The sequence below is a fragment of the Mobula hypostoma genome, chromosome 5 (assembly GCF_963921235.1).
Source record: "Mobula hypostoma chromosome 5, sMobHyp1.1, whole genome shotgun sequence".
NCBI classification, from domain to species: domain Eukaryota; kingdom Metazoa; phylum Chordata; class Chondrichthyes; order Myliobatiformes; family Myliobatidae; genus Mobula; species Mobula hypostoma.
Window position 1 is genome coordinate 116565099 of NC_086101.1, and position 19222 is coordinate 116584320.

The following is a 19222-nucleotide window of genomic DNA, read 5'->3' on the forward strand; positions in this document are numbered from 1 at the left end:
CGCGAGACGGGAAGAAAAAAGGGCCTACTGCAACGATGGAGCCTCGGACTCAGGTTGGATCTCCTTCGATAGAACAGGGAGCAATGGCGGTGGCAGAGGTTGCTCCGAAGAAGACAACTGAATTGCGCATGTGCAAAGAAGAGCGCATGCGCAAATCGACACAACGCAAACTACAAGAACCGACACCCACTGCAATTGAAAATGACTCAGAGTCAGAACTGGATTCTGCAGAGCACACAGATGAAGAAGAGGAGGAAGAATTGGAAGTGAGTGGAAGTAAAGGAGATGATAGAGACATAAGAGAGGCTGTATTGCGATCAACGGCTGAATTAAGGAAAGTAAGAGAAGGGCTTAGAGATACGAAGAGATGCTATAATAAAGTTATGGAAAGACAGGACAAAATGGAAAAGAAGCTTCAGAAGATGGAAAGAGAAATGGGGCTTATGAATGATAGAGTGGAAAAAACAGAAAATGATTTGCTTGTCTGGAACTCGGAAAGAAACCGACTCTTGGAGAAAGTGGACATGTTGGAAAATTTCAGTAGACGTAATAATATTAAAATTGTTGGTCTTACAGAAGGTATGGAAGGAGAAAAGCCAATAGAATTTTTTCAAAGATGGATCCCGGAGGTTTTGCAAATGGAAGAGGAGGTTCGATCAGTTGAAATTGAGCGGGCACATAGAGCTTTAAGACCAAAACCACAAGATGACCAATATCCACGATCGATTTTAATAAAATTCTTAAGATTTCAAGACAAGGAAAGGATTCTACAGGCGGCTGTTCGAGCTGCCAAAGATAGAAAAGGGCCATTGATAATTAAAGGGAAAAGAGTTTTTTTCGACCCTGATATAAGTTACGAACTTTTGAAGAAAAGGAAGAAGTTTAATCCAGTGAAAAAAACCCTATGGGAGCATGGTTATCAATTTATACTGCGTTATCCTGCAACTTTGAAGATTTTTTTGTCTGGTGGAGAAAAAAGATTTTTTGATGACTACCAGAAAGCAGAGCAGTTTGTGCAAGATTCTCTGAATATTCACCAGATACAAAAACAAACTCAGGAGAGCGAGATAGATTGAAGATGAAGATTGGGTTTAAGAATGGATTTGTTGGATTTTTTGAAGCTGGATGAAAGTATAAATATAGTATTAATTATATGAGGGGGGTAAGAAAGGTTAATACTGGAGGAAATTAGCTGGGAATAATAATACTAATTTTGTTTATGTATATATATAACTTTTTTTGTTGCGGGGGAGCTGGAAGAAGCACTGATCGATTGCTACGTTAATCATGTGTGCAAGCGTGGCTTTTGCCGCGACCCGTAAAATGGAGGGGGGTAGTGTTGTGTATCTTTTCATTCACAACATTAGTGGGGGGGGTATTTTGTTTTTTTTTCTATCTTTTTTTTCTCTTTTTGCCTGGAAGGTTGGGGGGGGAACACATAGCATCATGGTGAAGTTTAAAGTGATTCCCCAAGGAACTATGAGAGTTGAGAAGATAAGTAATGTTTTAGATTGGAGTAACTTTGTTAAGAATAATGACTAATTTATTGAATTTTTTGAGTTTTAATGTTAATGGGCTTAATGGACCAGTGAAAAGAAAAAGAATCTTAACATATATTAAAAAAATGAAGATAGATTTAGCTTTTTTACAGGAAACGCACCTAACAGAAACAGAACATCAGAAACTAAAGAGAGATTGGGTGGGTAATGTTGTTGCGGCCTCATTTAATTCAAAAGCGAGGGGAGTAGCAATTTTGATCAATAAAACGTTCCCAATTAGGATACAAAATGTAATAACTGATTCTGCGGGGAGATATGTGATTATACATTGTCAACTTTTTTCCGAACTATGGACTTTTATGAATATTTATGCACCAAATGAAAATGATGCAAAATTCATACAAGAAACTTTTTTGAATCTGGCGGATGCACATGAAAAAATATTAATTGGAGGCGACTTCAATTTTTGCTTAGACCCAGTCTTAGATAGATCAACCAAGGCTGTTATAAAATCGAAGGTAGTAAATCTAACTTTATCATTGATGAAAGATTTAAATTTGATTGATATATGGAGAAGAATCAATCCTGAAGAAAGAGACTATTCGTTCTATTCCCATAGACATAAAACTTATTCAAGGATAGATTTTTTTCTATTATCAATGCATATTCAACACAGAGTGAAAAATATGGAATATAAAGCAAGAATATTATCAGATCATTCTCCTTTATTAATGACAATAATAATGGCTGATAAGGAAGAAGTGGCTTATAGATGGAGATTTAATTCAATATTATTAAAACATCAAGATTTTTGTGATTTTATGAAAAAGCAGATTCAATTTTTTTTGGATACAAATTTTCATTCAGTGGAGGATAAATTTATATTATGGGATGCGATGAAAGCATATCTTAGGGGACAGATAATAAGTTATACATCTAAAATTAAGAAAGAATATATGGCAGAACTAGATCTATTGGAAAAAGAGATTACAAGAATAGAAAAAGAATCACAAAGATATATGTCAGAAGAAAAAAGAAGACAACTTGTCAATAAGAAGTTACAATATAATACACTTCAGACATATAGAATGGAAAAAGCAATTATAAGATCTAAACAAAGGTATTATGAGTTAGGTGAGAGAGCACATAAAATTCTTGCCTGGCAGTTGAAAACAGAACAAGCTTCCAAAACAATAAATGCAATTAGAACAAGGGCAAATAAAATATCTTATAAACCTCTTGAAATAAATGAAACCTTTAAAATTTTTTATTCTGAATTATATCAATCAGAATCCCAAAACGATGTTAATGAGATAGAAAGGTTTTTATCACAAGTTTCTCTTCCAAAATTGAATTTGGAAGAACAGAGGGGATTAGATATGCCTTTTACATTAAAAGAAGTTGAAGAAGCTTTAGGATCACTTCAAAGTAATAAATCTCCAGGAGAAGATGGTTTTCCACCTGAACTTTATAAAAAAATTAAAGATTTATTATTTCCTCTTTTTATGGAACTAATACGTCAAGCAGAAAAAATACATAAACTTCCAGAATCTTTTTCAACAGCGATTGTAATAGTATTGCCAAAAAAAGACAGAGATCCTATGAAACCAGCATCATACAGGCCTATTTCTTTATTGAATACGGATTATAAAATAATAGCAAAAATTTTATCGAATAGATTATCTAAATATTTACCAAAATTAATACATATGGATCAAACAGGATTTATTAAAAATAGACAACTGGCAGATAATGTAACTCGGCTACTCAGTATAATTCATTTGGCACAAAAAAGGGATGAGAAGAGTATAGTAGTAGCTTTGGATGCAGAAAAAGCATTTGATAGATTAGAATGGGATTTTTTATTTAAAGTATTAGATAAATATGGGTTAGGAACATCTTTTATAAATTGGATTAAAACTTTAAATTCTAACCCTAAAGCTAAAGTAGTGACAAACTCTCAAATTTCAACACCATTTCAGCTAAAAAGGTCAACTAGACAAGGTTGTCCACTATCACCTGCTCTATTTGTATTGGCGATCGAGCCATTAGCAGAACTAATTAGATTGGATCCAGATATTATGGGTTTTAGAGTTAACCAAGAGGAATATAAAATTAATCTTTTTGCCGATGATGTTTTGATCTATTTAACAAACCCACAACATTCGTTACATAAATTATCTTCTAGATTGGATGAATATGGGAAGGTATCAGGTTACAAAATAAACTGGGATAAAAGTGAAATTTTGTCTCTTACTAAAGGAGACTATAGTCAATGTCGATTAGTAACCCAATTTAGATGGCCGGTAAATGGTATAAAGTATTTAGGTATAAGACTTGATAGTGATGTAAAGAATTTATATAAATTTAATTATTTACCACTATTGAAAAAAATTCAAGAAGATCTTGACAAATGGATGATACTACCAATAACATTAGTAGGTAGAGTCAATGTTGTAAAAATGAATATATTTCCGAGATTACAGTATTTGTTTCAAAGATTACCAATACAATTGCCACAGAAATTTTTTCAAGAGTTAAATAAATCTGTGAGAAAATTTCTTTGGAAAGGTAAAATGTCAAGAATATCATTGGAAAAACTGACATGTAAACTTAGGTTAGGAGGGTTACAACTTCCAAACTTTAAAAACTATTATAAAGCAAATCAACTTAAATTTATTGCATCTTTTTTCGATGATCAAAAACCAGCATGGATTAAAATAGAACTAGACAAGATAGGAGAAAATAAACCTGAAGATTTTATATATAAATGGGAATCTAAATGGATACGGGAAAAGAAAGAATCTCCTATATTAACACACTTGATTGATCTATGGAATAAGATAAATGTTGATAAGGAAACACAGAAATCTCTATTAGCAAGGAGACCTTTGTTTCAAAACAGACTTATTCCTTTTACAATGGACAATCAACTTTTATATAATTGGTACCAAAAAGGGATTAAATTTATAGGAGATTGTTTTGAGCGAGGTATATTGATGTCATTTGAACAATTAAAGGATAAATATAAAATATCTAATAATACTTTCTTTTGCTACTTTCAGTTAAGGGCTTACTTAATAGGTAAGCTGGGTCAAACAATGTCTTTGCCAAAAGCTAATGAATTGAAATTTTAATTCAAAAAGGGAAAATTAAAAAATTTATTTCTTGTATGTATAATTTGATTCAAGAACAGACAATTAAACAAGGAACCCATAAGTAAAAGCAAAAATGGGAAACAGATCTGAATATTAATATTGATGAAATAAATTGGTCAAGACTTTGTCTGGACAGTATGACAAATACAATAAATGTTCGACTTAGATTAGTACAATATAATTTTTTACACCAATTATATATTACACCACAAAAAATAAATAGATTAAATTCAAATCTATCTGATAAATGTTTTCAGTATAATCAAGAAATTGGTACTTTTTTACATTCTACTTGGTCTTGTTTTAAAATTCAACCCTTTTGGATAAATTTAAGAGTCTTATTGGAACAAATTACTGGAATTCAACTTCCACATAACCCTGTATTATTTCTATTAGGTGATATTGAAGGGGTAAAACCGATACTTAAATTGAATAAATATCAGAAAGAATTTATAAAAATTGCATTGGCAGTAGCTAAGAAGACTATAGCAGTTACTTGGAAATCTGATTCGTATTTAAGTATGGATCGTTGGAATAATGAAATGGCTAGTTCCATTCCACTTGAAAAAATTACTTATAATTTAAGAGATAATTATCTAACATTCTTGAATATTTGGCGCCCTTATTTACAAAAGATAGGATGTCATATTTAAGTGCTCTGACAAAGAATTTGGTTACTTGGGGAAAATAACGAATAATTATACCAAATTTATTTTGAATCCCATGGAGCATGTGGAAACCTTCCAATACCCAGGCGGCTCTTCTTTTTTCTTCTCTTTCTTTCTTTTAGGTAGGACTATATATATGGGGGGGGGAGGGTTGGGGGGGGTGGGTAGATTTTATCTTTTCATGTATTCTTTTTGAAAATTCAATAAAAATTATATAAAACCTTTTAAAACTTACATGCACTGGGATGTAAACATCGTAGGTATTTCCAGAATCCACGTCAACTGCATGGAAACCAGTGCTAGATCCATAAACAACCTTTAACCTCTGACCTTCTTCCACCGTCAAGTCAACTAATGATGGTCTATGAGGCAGATCTGTGAATGACTGGGATGAAAATACGAACAAGTGATTTTCTTTTTCAACAAATCAACCAATCTGTTTGCTGAAGTACATCTAATTAATTCAGGGTATTTCCATAAGTGATGTATTAAAATGTAGAGGTAACAAGATATATTGGAGGGCTGTGGTTGACATATCAATGAGAAGTTGAGGAAGACTTTCTACAAGATTCTACGTGAAAACTTAAAGCTAACTGGATCCCAGAGATGCTGGCAAAATGGATACTTAATTGGTTTGGTAATGGGAGGCTGAAAGTGGTAGAAGAGAGTTGTTGGAGATCGGAAGCCTGTGACTAGTGATGTTGGGACCATTAATACAAATTAGTGATCTGCATATAGTGAACATAGGAGGCATGTTGGCAGATAATACGAGCATTATTGTTGTTCATAATGAAGAGGATGGCCTTAGGAAACAGCATGATATTAAGCAATTGGTAAGTTTGGGAGAGCAACTGCAAATGGAATTTAATCCTGTTAGGTGCAAGGCATCACGCATTAGAAGGACTAATGCGTGATGAAAGTGGGCAATGAAACAATTAAACAAACATGGAATTTTAAATACTTAATGAGCACGATAACATCTGACGGTAGGGCTGATGCTGAAGTTAGAGGTAGGAACTATTCTATGGGTACGAAACTCAAGAGTGTTGTGGTGCTACGTTTATTCCACACTAGCACAAGGAAACGAATGTTGGACAAAATCAAAGCAAAATGAAGGCGACTCAAAGCTGCAGAAATGTGGTTTTTGAGAAGAATGATGAAAATATCATGGAAGGATAGAGTAACAAATGAGGAAGTGTTGCGAAAAGCCAGAATAAGAAGAAAGCTGAAATTAATCAGGAAATGGCAGCTAGAATTTCCGGGGTATGTACTGAGGAAAGAGAAGCTTGAACATCTTGCAGTGATGGGAAAAATTGATGGAAGAAAAGGTTGCAGGTGACAGGGCAAGACATTGATGAGTTACATCAAAGGATGGATGGGCAAAAGTTTGGAAGAGCTTATTAAACCCTCTCAAATTAAAAACAGATGGAAGACCATAATCACCCACATCATATGACATGGCACATGATGATGATGAATATAGATGCACACAATGAATGTTTGCAAATAGCATTGAGGGACCTCTGTACAGGTCCAATGATCCCGGAATGTGCCAGAGGTAGACACACAGACGAAGGTGGCATATGGAATACTTGCCTTTGTTCACCATGGCACAGAATATACTGGAAAAGCAGTGTTCAACTTTAGGAAACATTGGGTGGAACACAGCTGGAGTATTGTGAACAGTTCTGGTCACCACACTAGAGGAAAGGTGTCAAAAACTCAAGAGATTCTGCAAATCCAGAGCAACACACATGAAATGCTGGAGGAACTCCACAGGCCAGGCAGCACCTATGGACTGGAATAAAGACCACACGTTTTGGCTGAGACTCTTCATCAGGTTGTGTGTTAGCATTGGGGAGTGTGCACAAGGAGACTGCCTGGGATGAAACATTTCATTTCTGAGGAGCAACTGGAGAAAAATTGTGTGTGAGTGAACGAGAGCAAGAGAGAGAGTGAAAGCAAGGGTGTGAGAGAGAGCGCGGGTGGCCAAGGAATAATGGAAATATACAAAATTTTGAAAGGGATAGAGAGGGAAGAGGGGAGGAAACACTGTCCCACAGGTTAGAGCATAGTTTAAGTACATGTTTATCATTAGATATCTCAGGACCATTTTACCCCCACATTGGAAGTGCTGTTCTAGCTTTGGTGTAGGTAGACATTTTCAAAACATTCAAGTATCAAGATAAGCACTTGAATTACCAAGGCACATTCTGTATGGTCAGAATGGATATGGTGGATTGAAGGCTTTCTTCTTCATAGTACATCTAAAATTACAATTATAAAGTCTTGGGAGAGAGAATACTTCGTTTCCTTGTGCATTTCAAGCGGTAATATGCTTGACTCTTAAAAAATTTCTGTAACTGTTTGAATGTTCTCCAGCTGACCGCATGGGTTTCCTCTGGATCTCCAGTTTCTTCCCACAGTCCAAAGATGTACTGGCTGGTAATTTAATTAGTCATTATAAATTGTCCCATGATTAGGCTAGGATAAAGTCAGGGATTGCTGGGTGTGGCTCAAAAGGCTGGAAGGACCTTTTCCGCTCTGTATCTCAATAAATAAATAAAATTTTAAAAACAGAAACCCTTGATTATTGTCTCCTAATTAGTAGTAAATACCCAACATTTTGGAGGGTCTGTTTCACATCTCCATGTCTATCCCAAAGTTCCTGGTTGACAGCTTAAACCAGCTCTGCAGACGATGGAAGGCTGAAGGCCTTTTAACATTCATAATGGTGATCTAGTTGCTATAGTCTGTAACTCATCCTCCACAGCATGAAACTTTCAAAAGAAAGGAGGGCTAGATCAAATCATTGATGGACATTGAGGAAAGCCACACTGACAGTGATGCCGGATACATAAGGGAATCACTTGCACTCTCAGATGGATACTGAAGAGCTTGTTTGAGAAAGGAAGGCAGGAGAATTCTCAGCAATGCTCAAAGTACAAAGTAAATTTATTATTAAATTACATATATGTCACCATATACAATCCCAAGATTAATTTTTCTTGCAAGCAGTAACAATCAATACAAGAAACACAATAGAAACAATGAAAGGCAAAAAGGCTGAGAGTGGGAATAAAGAGAGCCTTTTCTGGCTGGCTGCCGGTGACCAGTGGTGTTCCACAGGGGTCTGTGTTGGGACCACTTCTTTTTACATTATATGTCAATGATCTGGATGATGGAGTTGATGGCTTTGTGGCCTAGTTTGTGGACAATATGAAGATAGGTGAAGGGGAAGGTAGTGTTGAGAAAGCAAAGAGGCTACAGAAGAACTTAAGACAGATTGGGAGAGTCAGCAAAGAAGTGACAGATGGAATACAATGTCAGGAAGTGTATCATCATGCACTTTGGTAGAATAAATAAAGTGTAAACTATTTTCTAAATGTAGAGAATATTTTAAAAAAAGATGAGGTACAAAGGGATTTAGGAGTATTCGTGCAGGAGTCCCAAAAGGTTAATTTGCAGGTTGACTCTGTGGTGAGGAAGGCAAATGGGATGTTAGCATTCATTTTGAGAGGAATAGAATATAAAAGCAAGGATGTAATGTTGAGGCTTTGCAAAGCCCTGGTGAGGAGTATTGTGAGCAGTTTTGGGCCCCCTATCTAAGAAAGGATGTGCTGACACTGTAAGGGTTGAAAAGATGTTCATGAAATGATTCCGGGATTGAAGGGCTTATCATATGAGAAGTGTTTGATGAGAAGTGTGGCTCGGGGGTAGGGGGAATGGACCGACAAACAAACAAACAAATTAATTAATTTTGAGAGCATGAGATAAATTGGAAGTAACTCAGAAAACCTTGTAGCTTGGGTGGTTGATGGTCGGGTTGAGTTGTTCTCCAACCTTGGCAATTTACCTGCAATTTACCATATAGGGAGACGTCACCAGTGCGCCCTTAATTTGTGGTGCGTCCTCCAAATGTTTGGCTGTAATGACGACCAATCAGCTGATTGATAAGTATACAAAGGCCAAACATTCAGAGGACACACCACAAGTGAACAACAGCACAGTATGACGTCTCCTTGTATGGTGACAAAATGTTTGCAGCTAAATTGCCAAGATCGGAGAATAACTCAACCCAACCATGAGATGAATTGAAAGTGAGCCATAGGTGTGGGAACAGCTCTATGACGGGTGAGCGAAAACGAGTAAAGTTATCCCTCTGGTTCAAGAGCCTAACCAATATTTAGTCCCACGATCAATTATGAAATCAGATTATCTGGTTTTTATTACTTTGGTATTAGTAGGAGCTTTGTTTGTAATTGCAGAATTGTTTCTCGATGTTTTACTTTAAAGCAGGGGACCCAACCTTTTTTATGCCATGGACCAATACCATTAAACAAGGGGACCGTAGACCCAGGTTGGGAAACACTGCTTTAAAGCAACAGCAGCACCTGAGAAAGTTCATAACACCAGGAGAAAAGTGCAGTAGAAACAGCGGTCATTCTTCCCTTCCTTTGTACCCTGCCATCAATACATGCAAGCCTTGTAATCTCAATGTTCTGGTCAAATGGGAAAAATGGTATCAATCCTTTATGCAGGAAACTGTTTCACTGAGTTAAATAATGCAACACCAGCAGCAGGTTGCACACAAACACTTCAGGATTGAGGTAGAGTGGGAACGTAAGTTGCAGAACAAAAAAAACCAGAACTCAACCTTGAAAGCCATGAACTTGTGGTAAGGCTTAGGGGCCCAGGCGTAAACTTCCACAGAGTTCTTCAGAGCAATAACCAGGAACTTGATCCTCTCGTATTTCACTGTGAAGGAAACGTCACATTGAAAGGATTATTCCTCTCGTGCTGAATCTCAAGACAAAACCTCATCCAGCAAGGAACTGTCTGCATTTGAAATTAAACTCTGTACTGAATAGACCAAAGTTCTTTACAGATCAGAAAGACTGACATATTGGATGAATTCTACACCACTGAAACGCAACAGAGCAGGTGAACCCTTTTGTGGATCACCTGCTCTGCTGCACTTGAGTCTTTTAGTGGGCTAAAATCTTTTGAAATTTGCATATTTATTTCCCCAAAGTGTTTTATTCTGTTTCTCTCTGGTTCCACAAACACAGCATTGTGGGTATGCTATGTTGGCGCCGGAATGGTGGCAACTGGGGAAGAAATTTTCAAATATAGGGTTAAAAGAGATGCGTGTTGCTAAAACTTTGTGACCTTGTGGACATCCTGTGTTTTTCCAATTAAGGTGAAAGTCTGCTTAACTAAGATTATCGTGCTAGGTACTGCTACTCCTCAGAGCGATAACACAACTGCACAAACCAGATGGACATCGACGAATGTGCCATAAGTCATGAGCATAGACTTTCTGGACTGTCAACTCTTTGACATTTAAGAGGAGTATTGGTTTTGCTCACTTGTCTGCTACCAGATATAAACACAAGCTGATAAATGGCGGTGCAGGCTCGAAGGGCCGAATGGCCTACTCCTGCACCTATTTTCTATGTTTCTATGTTTCTATTTCTCTGTAACTCAAGAGCTCGATACACGTGGACTGCCCATATTATGCTAAAATAAAAGATTTGCCACTTGAAATTGGTATCAAGCTTTATTTTAAAAATTCTCTGACAGCACCAATTGCTGTGATCAAGTTGGTGCCGGTGAACCATGGCAGCGCTCTGAGGGCAACTTCTGCTTTGCCCCCAGCACATCCTTGGTTGTATTGGCTGTTGAAGCAAATGACGCATTTCACTGTACGTACACCTGCTAAATCTTTATCTGAATATGAAATACAAATCAGAAATAAACTTGATCCCTAATCATGGTAGGATTACAAATTCCCACATGCAGCTCAGTTTGACTGTCCAAGTGGCTGAAGTTTATTGGAAACATTGGTTAAGATTCCCCACTCAAACACTAAAAATGTCTACGGTTTGAGGAAGAAAGCAAACCAAGCTTCTTTCCTCTATTTTCATTGAAATGAGGATAAAGTGGACAGCCAGCGAGATACATGGGTTATGATGGAAATAAAAATGGCTGGAGTTGCTTAGCACTTCCGTGCAAGGGTGTTTATTTGGTGTGACAAAAATCAAACTTGCAAAAATAGCAAGAGAAAAACTACCACTATTACACAATAACAGCTCTGTACTTTGTCCCGTGTGAACTCCTGGCGGCCCTGATATCTCTCTGCTACTGACAGCAATGATCCCTGTTTTTCTTTTGGGCACCAGGACATACCATGTTTAATTATCCACAAAGTTAACTTAAAGACGACATATGAATTAGAATATGATGCACTCCACGATGTAGTTACAATCATATTACAAAATAAACAGAAGTATCTATCTTAAATACAGTATACAAACAATATATACACATTTACACGTCTCCATTACTAAAGAAAGGGAATATTCATGGTGGGAAAGGCACCATAAAGCCAAGCCCTTTGTTAGAACATACCATTAAAGTGCATACACTTGGTGCAACAACAGCAGACTGACAAGGAAATGTTTGTGTGTGCGTAAATGTGCATGTGTAAAGAGTGTTTACACCGAACATTCTGTCACACAGCACACCTCTTATTACCCTTGCAGAAACTGGACACCTCCAAGAGGAGCACAACCTTGTTGTGGGGTTTGGAGGCTTGCGTGTGTCAATGACCCAAAGAGCTATGTTGGCTGGAGTCAGGGCCTTCTGCTTTAGCTCTTGGTCAAAGGGCAAACCAAGAGTGTCCACCAGTCCTCCAGGTTTGGGGGTTCAGCTCAGGGCTAACAACCCTGACTGGTCAAAAAAAATTGTTACAGAAACAGAAATGAAGAATCCTTCTACATCCGAGTCTGGCAGTATTGCTGAGTGTCCACTCGGGACTTACATGACTGACAATAAGAGGAAGCTACTGACATGACAAAGGAAGCCTTGAACACCACCGGAGAAGGAGGACCTTTATTGCTACCCTAAACACTAGTGGCATAATGGACATCAAGAAAGAAACTGGTTGCTATGCGAATGTCAGAAGAGAACATGTTTGAATGTAATGACATCTGGCACAATGTATCCTGCACTGACAAGAGTAATGGTCACTGGGGTGAGAGAAAGGGGCCTGACATTGACAGAGTAGCACTTTTAAATGGAAACTGTTGGATTAACATCTAGATTATTACTTCCCTCTTTAACTTTCTTTACTCTTGCTTATATAATCAAGAGAATTTTCTGTTTTTTTGTGTAGTTTCATAGGCTGCCTCTTATCAATGAATTTCCCTCTTTAGTCTGAGCTAGTTTTAGAACAAGACAACCACAAGTTTTTGTTCTTTGTCTTTTCCCTTCCGTCTCTTCCTTCACTTGTGCACCACTGGATTTGGAGGTATTATCCAAAAGGTTTCTTTGGAAGTCAGGAATTAGTTGCAAATCTCGTTGTTTTATTATAAGTTCATGACAACAAATAACAGTAAACTGCAGCAATAATTAACTAACTCTAACTGTAATTAACTTACTCTACCGTAAGTGAGGAAAGAGGGAACCAAGAATTAGGCAAAGAACTTTGCCTCGTGGTCGATCTTTACACTGAAAACTCGCTCAAACTAGATAGGCATGGGAAATTCTTTTGATAAGAACAGTCTATGAGGCAGCAAGGATGGCTTGATTTACACTGGCATGACACAAGCTTGTAAACAAAGAAACTACAAACAAAATACACAATCAGCTATGTTACAAATGACTGAAAATCCATTGAACATTCAGTTAAACCGGTGACTGAGCTAAAATATAAAGTTCAAAGAAAATTTATTATCAAAGTACATATATATCAGGGGTTCCCAACCATTTTTATGCCACGGATCAATATCATTAAGCAAGTAGACCATGGACCCCAGGTTGGGAACCCCTGATATATTCAAAGATATTTATTATCGAAGGATGAATAAATTATACAACCCTGAGATTTATATGCTTACAGGCAGGCATAAGACAAGAAACCCAAAAGAACCCAATTAAAAAAAATAAAGACCAACACTCACCATGCAGAGAAAGAGAAAAAAAAACACAAATCATGCAAACAATAGAAGCAAGTAACAACATTTTGAACCAAGCTGAGTCCTTAGATCTGAACCCAGCAGCAGCCCAGAGTTAGCCCAAAGCCTCTGGGTCTCACTTCATCATATTAGCGGGGCAAATCAGCATGAAGGCTGTAGGCACAAATCACAGACTTAGCGTCGCGATTAGAGGGGTGAACATCGCAGGGGAGCGAGCAAAATCGGCCAGTTCTGATACTCTGCCTTTCCAGTCCAGCTGAACGTTTAACACAACCCTGAGATTCATTTTCTTCCAGGTGTAGTCAATAAATTCATAGTAGAATAATAACCATAACAGAATCATTTAAAGACTGTACCAACTAGTGTGCAACCAGTGTGCAGAAGATTACAAAATGTGCAAATACATAAAGGAATAATAATAAATAAATATGCATGCATAAAGAAAGTTAAACTGCAAGAAGAACAACAAATTAGACCCCAAGCCAAATGCACTTTTTAACATAATTAGGTGAAATTATCCCTATGATCTTAGTGACGTACCACTGGAATCTCTTTATCTTATCTGGTCCAGCACACTACCTATCCTTTGCACACACTAAATGAGATTCAATGGTGTATAATTATAGAGAGCAGCTCCAAAACTTCACTCCACTGTTTTATTTCAGTTATCAGTTACCCACCATTCATTTCTATCCACTTCCAAATGATACAAATTCCTGCCAACTATGAATTAACAACCAAAAGATTTCTCAGCCCTCAGCGATTGCCAATAGTATGTAAAGCTCTCACCTGGTGAACCCATGCTTGGTGACTTGCACAGGATCCCAATGAAACATACAACTTGAGGACAGGACAGGGTCTTTAGGATATAGAGATATTGGAAATCTAATGGTACTTCACTTACCCACTTTGTAGTGCACACAGCCCTCCATATCGCCCACGGTAGTCCAGCCCTGCTTCTTCTCCACCTCTGGGTCATTGTGCAAAATCTTATTCCGCAACCAGGACAGATAGTAAACACGGAGCTTGTTCCGTTTACCTAGGGACGGTAAGTGAAGTCTGGAATAATAAGCCGATCAAATGCAAACATTCCCTTCTTCATGCCTCTTCAAGATTGTTTAATATCATTTCCAGTATACAAGTGTAAAGGAGAACAAAGTAACTGTTACTCCAGATCTGGTGCAGCACAAAAAACACACTAGATAGATAAAGAACACAATAATAAAAACACAATAAATACAAATATATAAGGTTATATACAAATGTTGATTATTATTATTAGTTCCTTTCCGCACCGTGTGGCACATCCAGTAGAAACCTTGCCATTTCTTTAACTTTTTTTGTCTTTTTTTATGACGCCATGTTGCCAGCTGGCCGCTCAACCCAGCACGGATGAAAAGCATGCAAGGAGCTGGTGTGCCACTACACCACCAGCTGGCTAACAGTGACCGACTAAATGTCCATAAAATGATGCTAGGTACAGGAGTGTCTGTGCACAAGATGACTGCTTGGGGAAAGTAACATTTTTTTTTTGAGTCTGGTAGTCCTGATGTGGATGCTACATAGGTTGATGGGAGTGGGACAAATGGTCTATGAGCAGTGGGTGGAATGCTTCAAGATGTTACTGGCCCTTTTCTGGCACCTTTCTCTATGCATGTCCTTGAAGTTGGGTAGGCTGATGCTGGTGATGGCTACGCAGGTTTGACTATCTGCTGTAAAGCCCTGTAGCATCCGTGAAAACGATGAGTCAACGTTTCAGTCCTGACAAAGGGTTCTGGCCCGAAACGTTGACTCCTCGTTTCCACGGATGCTGCCCGACCTGCTGAGTTCCTCCAGCGTGTTGTGAAGTTGGTCTCTACTGTACATCTGTCGAATGATGCGAGTATAGATGGGCATAGTCTATATCTTTTCAGCTTCCTCAAAGTGGAGGTGTTGGTGAGTTTTCCTGATTGTGTAGAAGGTGTTCTGGGGCCATGACAGGTTGTGCAAGATGCGTACTCCCAGGAGTTTGAAACTACTGCACCTATGACCCTTTTAAAACCTCCCTAGATTTTTCCTCACCAAACAAGGACCTATTCTGTTACAGGAGGCAGCTTGGACACAGGTTACTTGAGGTCTCATCTCCTTGTCTGCAAGGGATGGGCCCCAGCTTCCTCAAGCTGGTCCCGTTCAACAGCTCAGTCAGCAATGACCCCTGCCTTACATTCAATGGTATGGTTCTGAAGTCATTGACCCTTGAGAGAAAGTGACAAATGGACAGAATTTGATGAGAACTGACCTTAGCTGTAATTCCTGTCTCATTGATGATATTATATTCTAGGGAACCTACATCAAAAGAGTTGGATTGCCATAATCATATGTAATCATGAAGGAGGCACACCAGTGGTTATACTTCATTAGGAGTTTGAGCAGCTTTGGTACTATGTCACTAAAGACTCCAGCTAATTTCTACAGGTGAATGGGGGAGAGCATTCTGACTGATTGCATCACTGCTCCAATGCACAAGATCGAAAGAGGCCACAGAGGTTGTAGACTCAGCCAGCTCCATCACAGGAAGGGGCATCATTATGAAGGACACTCATCATCTGGGACATGCCTTCAGCTGTACCATCGGGGAGCAGGTACAGGAGACCAAGGACGTCCATTAAATGTTTTAGGAACAGCATGACTCCCTCATAAGAGCAGTGAGATGTTTACAATGATGGGCCCTTGTAACTAATGGCCTTTGTAAGGAATTGTCTGAGAAGGATGCAGAAAAGACTTGGGAGAATGATTGCTGGAGTGAACGGATTAACTTACGAGGAGCGTTTGATGTCTCTGGGCCTGTACACACTGGAGTTTAGAAGCGTAATGGGGCGGGGGGGGGGGAGAATCTCATTGAAGCTTGCTTAATTTTCAAAGGCTGAGAGAGTGAATGTGAAGAGAACAATTCCTATAATTGGGGGAGTCCAGGACCAGAAGGCAAAGCCTCAAAATACAAGGATGTGCCTTTAGAACAGAGATCAGGAGGAATTTCTTTAGCTGGGGGTGATGAATCTGTGGACTTCATTGTCACAGACAGCTTGGAAGCCAAGTCATTGGGTATATTTAAAGTGGAGGTTGGTAGGTGCATGGTGTCAAAGGCTATGGGGATAAAGGACAGGAGAATGGGGTTGAGGGGGATGATAAATCTGCCATAAGAGAATTGTGGAGCAGACTCGATAGGCTGAATGGCCTAATTCTGCTCCTATGTTTTATGATCTTATGTACAAATTTCCTCCCATCTGCCATTGGATCTTCCAACTGTCCATAACCACGACCTTACTGTTTCCACTCTTACATTCTACATTTATTGTAACTTAATTTTTTTTGTCTTCCACTGTACTGTTGTCCCAAAATAACAAATTTCACAACATATGTCAGTGATAATAAATCTGAATCCGATTCAAACACTGCCTGAGATATAAAATCACACACCTGATATTGTGATGAGGAGATTTAGCCCTTCCAAGACGTCCATCTGCTGGAAGCGCCGGCGGCTGATGAGGCTGTACACTTTGCCCTGTCCACTCCGGTCCAGCAGCATGAGTCCATTCTCAGTCCCCACCAGCAGATTCACACCTTTGATACAAGCACAAGGAGCAGAGTGAACATGGCTCACAATGGCAGCAAAGGTAATAGGAAACCCCCACCACACTGACTACACCATGGGAAATAGAGAAAGTGACAGTGATGCAGAGAAAGAGAATCTTATTTTCAATTGTCTATACTACAACTTCATGAACTTTAAGAGTTTTTCCAACTATTCTTCGTGGAGCGAAGTTATTACCAAATAACAAATAAGCAATTAGATTTAAAATTGAAGAATTGGTTTATTATTGTCACATGTACTGAGGCACAGTGAGAAACCTGTCTTGCATACCGTTCAAACAGTTCAAATCATTACAATAGTCCCTGAGGTAGTTTAAGATGATGGGTATATTAAGATGGAAAATGATAGAAATCTGACATACTTCTGTCAGCCTAGAAAATCTTTAAACTGGACCAAGGGCTGGATGAGAGCACCAGTTTGGCTTTGATTTGAAACAAGTTATCTTACATAGTAGGGCAACACTCCCTTTACATTCTCCTGGAAAAAGGGTTCCCAACCTGTGGTCCACAGACCTCTCAGTTAATGATAAGACTCCACGGCATAAAATAGGTTGGGTTCCCCTGTGCTAGAACATCAGTTAAAAGATTACAAGCTCAGATTTCTGCTGAAGCTAAAGCTATTATTCCGACCATTGTGGTCCTGCAGAGTGTGCAACAGCCCCTGCTAGAACAGCACTACATAACCTTTCTTGCTATAGTTGGGTCAAGGTCTACAAAATATGAGTCCTTAGGCACTTCGATCTGTAAGCCTCTGCCACTATAAACAGGGTAGCTCAGAGAAATGCCCAGAATACCTCAAAACTACAGGGTGCTTCATGCAAACTGACAGCTAGATGGGGCTGGACACATGTTACATCTGAGATGGTGACGTTCAGGAGATTTTAAGACTATAAGACAATCTCCTTCCCACTGCTGCCTGTAAGGAGTTTTACGTTCTCTCCATGACTGTGTGGGTTTCCTCCTGGTGCTTGGGTTTCCTCCCACTCTCCAAAGACATACTGGTTGGTAGATTAACTGGTCAATTGTAAATTGTCCTGTGATTAGGCTGGAATTAAATTGGGGAATCAGCAGGATGGCTCAAAGGGGGAAGGGCCTACTTTGCGCTGTATCTCAATAGATAAAAACATAGGAGCAGAATTAGGCCATTTGGCTCATTGAGTCTGCTCTGCCATTTCATCGTGGCTGATTTATTAACCCTCTCAACCACATTCTCATGCCTTCTCCCTGTAACCTTTGACACCCTGACTAATGAAGAACCCATCAACCTCCACTTTAAATATACTCAATAACTTGGCCTCCACACCCATCTGTGGCAGTGAATTTCATTGATTCACCATCATCTGACTAAAAAAATTCCTCCTCATCTCTGTTCTAAAGGGACATTCTTCTATTTTGAGACTGTGCCCTCTGGTCCCAGGCTCACCCACTATAGGAAACATCCTCTCTATCTTGGCCTTTCAATTTCACTAGGTTTCAAAGAGATTCTCTACCTCCCTCCCAAACACAAGGTATTTTTACAATGGCTTATAAATATGCAGTTGGATATCGGACAGGTTAATGGTGGAGGTCGGAGGAGAATGACCAGAGTGGTTTAAGCTGACAGGAAGGCGACAGTAACTCAAATAACCACATGTTACAACATTGGTGCGCAGAAGAGCACACAACATGATGAACCTTGAAGTGGATGGGCTACAGCAGCAGTAAACCACAAACATACACTCAGTGGCCACCTTGTTAGCTACAGGAGGTAGCTAATAAACTGGCCACTGAGTGTACTACAAAACAACACACACAAAATGCTGGAGGAACTCAGCTGGTCAGGCAGCATCTATGGAAATGAATAAATAGACGATGTTTCGGGCTGAGACCCTTCTTCAGGTCTGGAAAGGAAAGGGGAAGACTTCAGAATAAAGAGGTTGGGGGGGGAGAGGAGAAGAACAAAAGCTAAAAGGTGATAGGTGAAGTCAGGTGGGTAGGAAACGTAAAGGGCTGGAGAGGAAGGAATTAATTGTAAAGATGCTGATTTATGTTGGACAGGTGCATACAGTATGTGTGGCAAATCTGCCACACTAATCACACAGACGAGGGACTGCAGATGCACAATGGGCCGCCAAGAAAGAGACCACATTGTTAAATCGACTTCAGTTGTGGTGGTCTGGAAGCCATCCCAAGAAGCCTGTGAAAGCTTGGCTGGTGTGAATTACAGCATAATCTAGCGCGTTCACAGCCCAGTGTAAGATCATTTTGCAAGGGAACCCAATCCTTCACACACACTAAACAGGAAT

At 38.9% G+C, this 19222-nt stretch overlaps 1 protein-coding gene across 2 annotated transcripts in view; it reads right to left on the reverse strand.

Annotated features, from left to right (window-relative positions):
• The window catches only part of LOC134346959 (misshapen-like kinase 1), a 351745-nt gene that overhangs the window by 12244 nt on the left and 320279 nt on the right, over positions 1-19222 (reverse strand). For both annotated transcript variants that reach the window (XM_063048859.1, XM_063048858.1), the window contains 4 exons: positions 16764-16907; positions 14212-14346; positions 9983-10083; positions 5561-5710 (listed from right to left, as the gene is read on the reverse strand). In XM_063048859.1, the coding sequence (XP_062904929.1) occupies positions 5561-5710; positions 9983-10083; positions 14212-14346; positions 16764-16907 (530 nt within the window). The remainder of the gene's footprint in view (positions 1-5560; positions 5711-9982; positions 10084-14211; positions 14347-16763; positions 16908-19222) is intronic.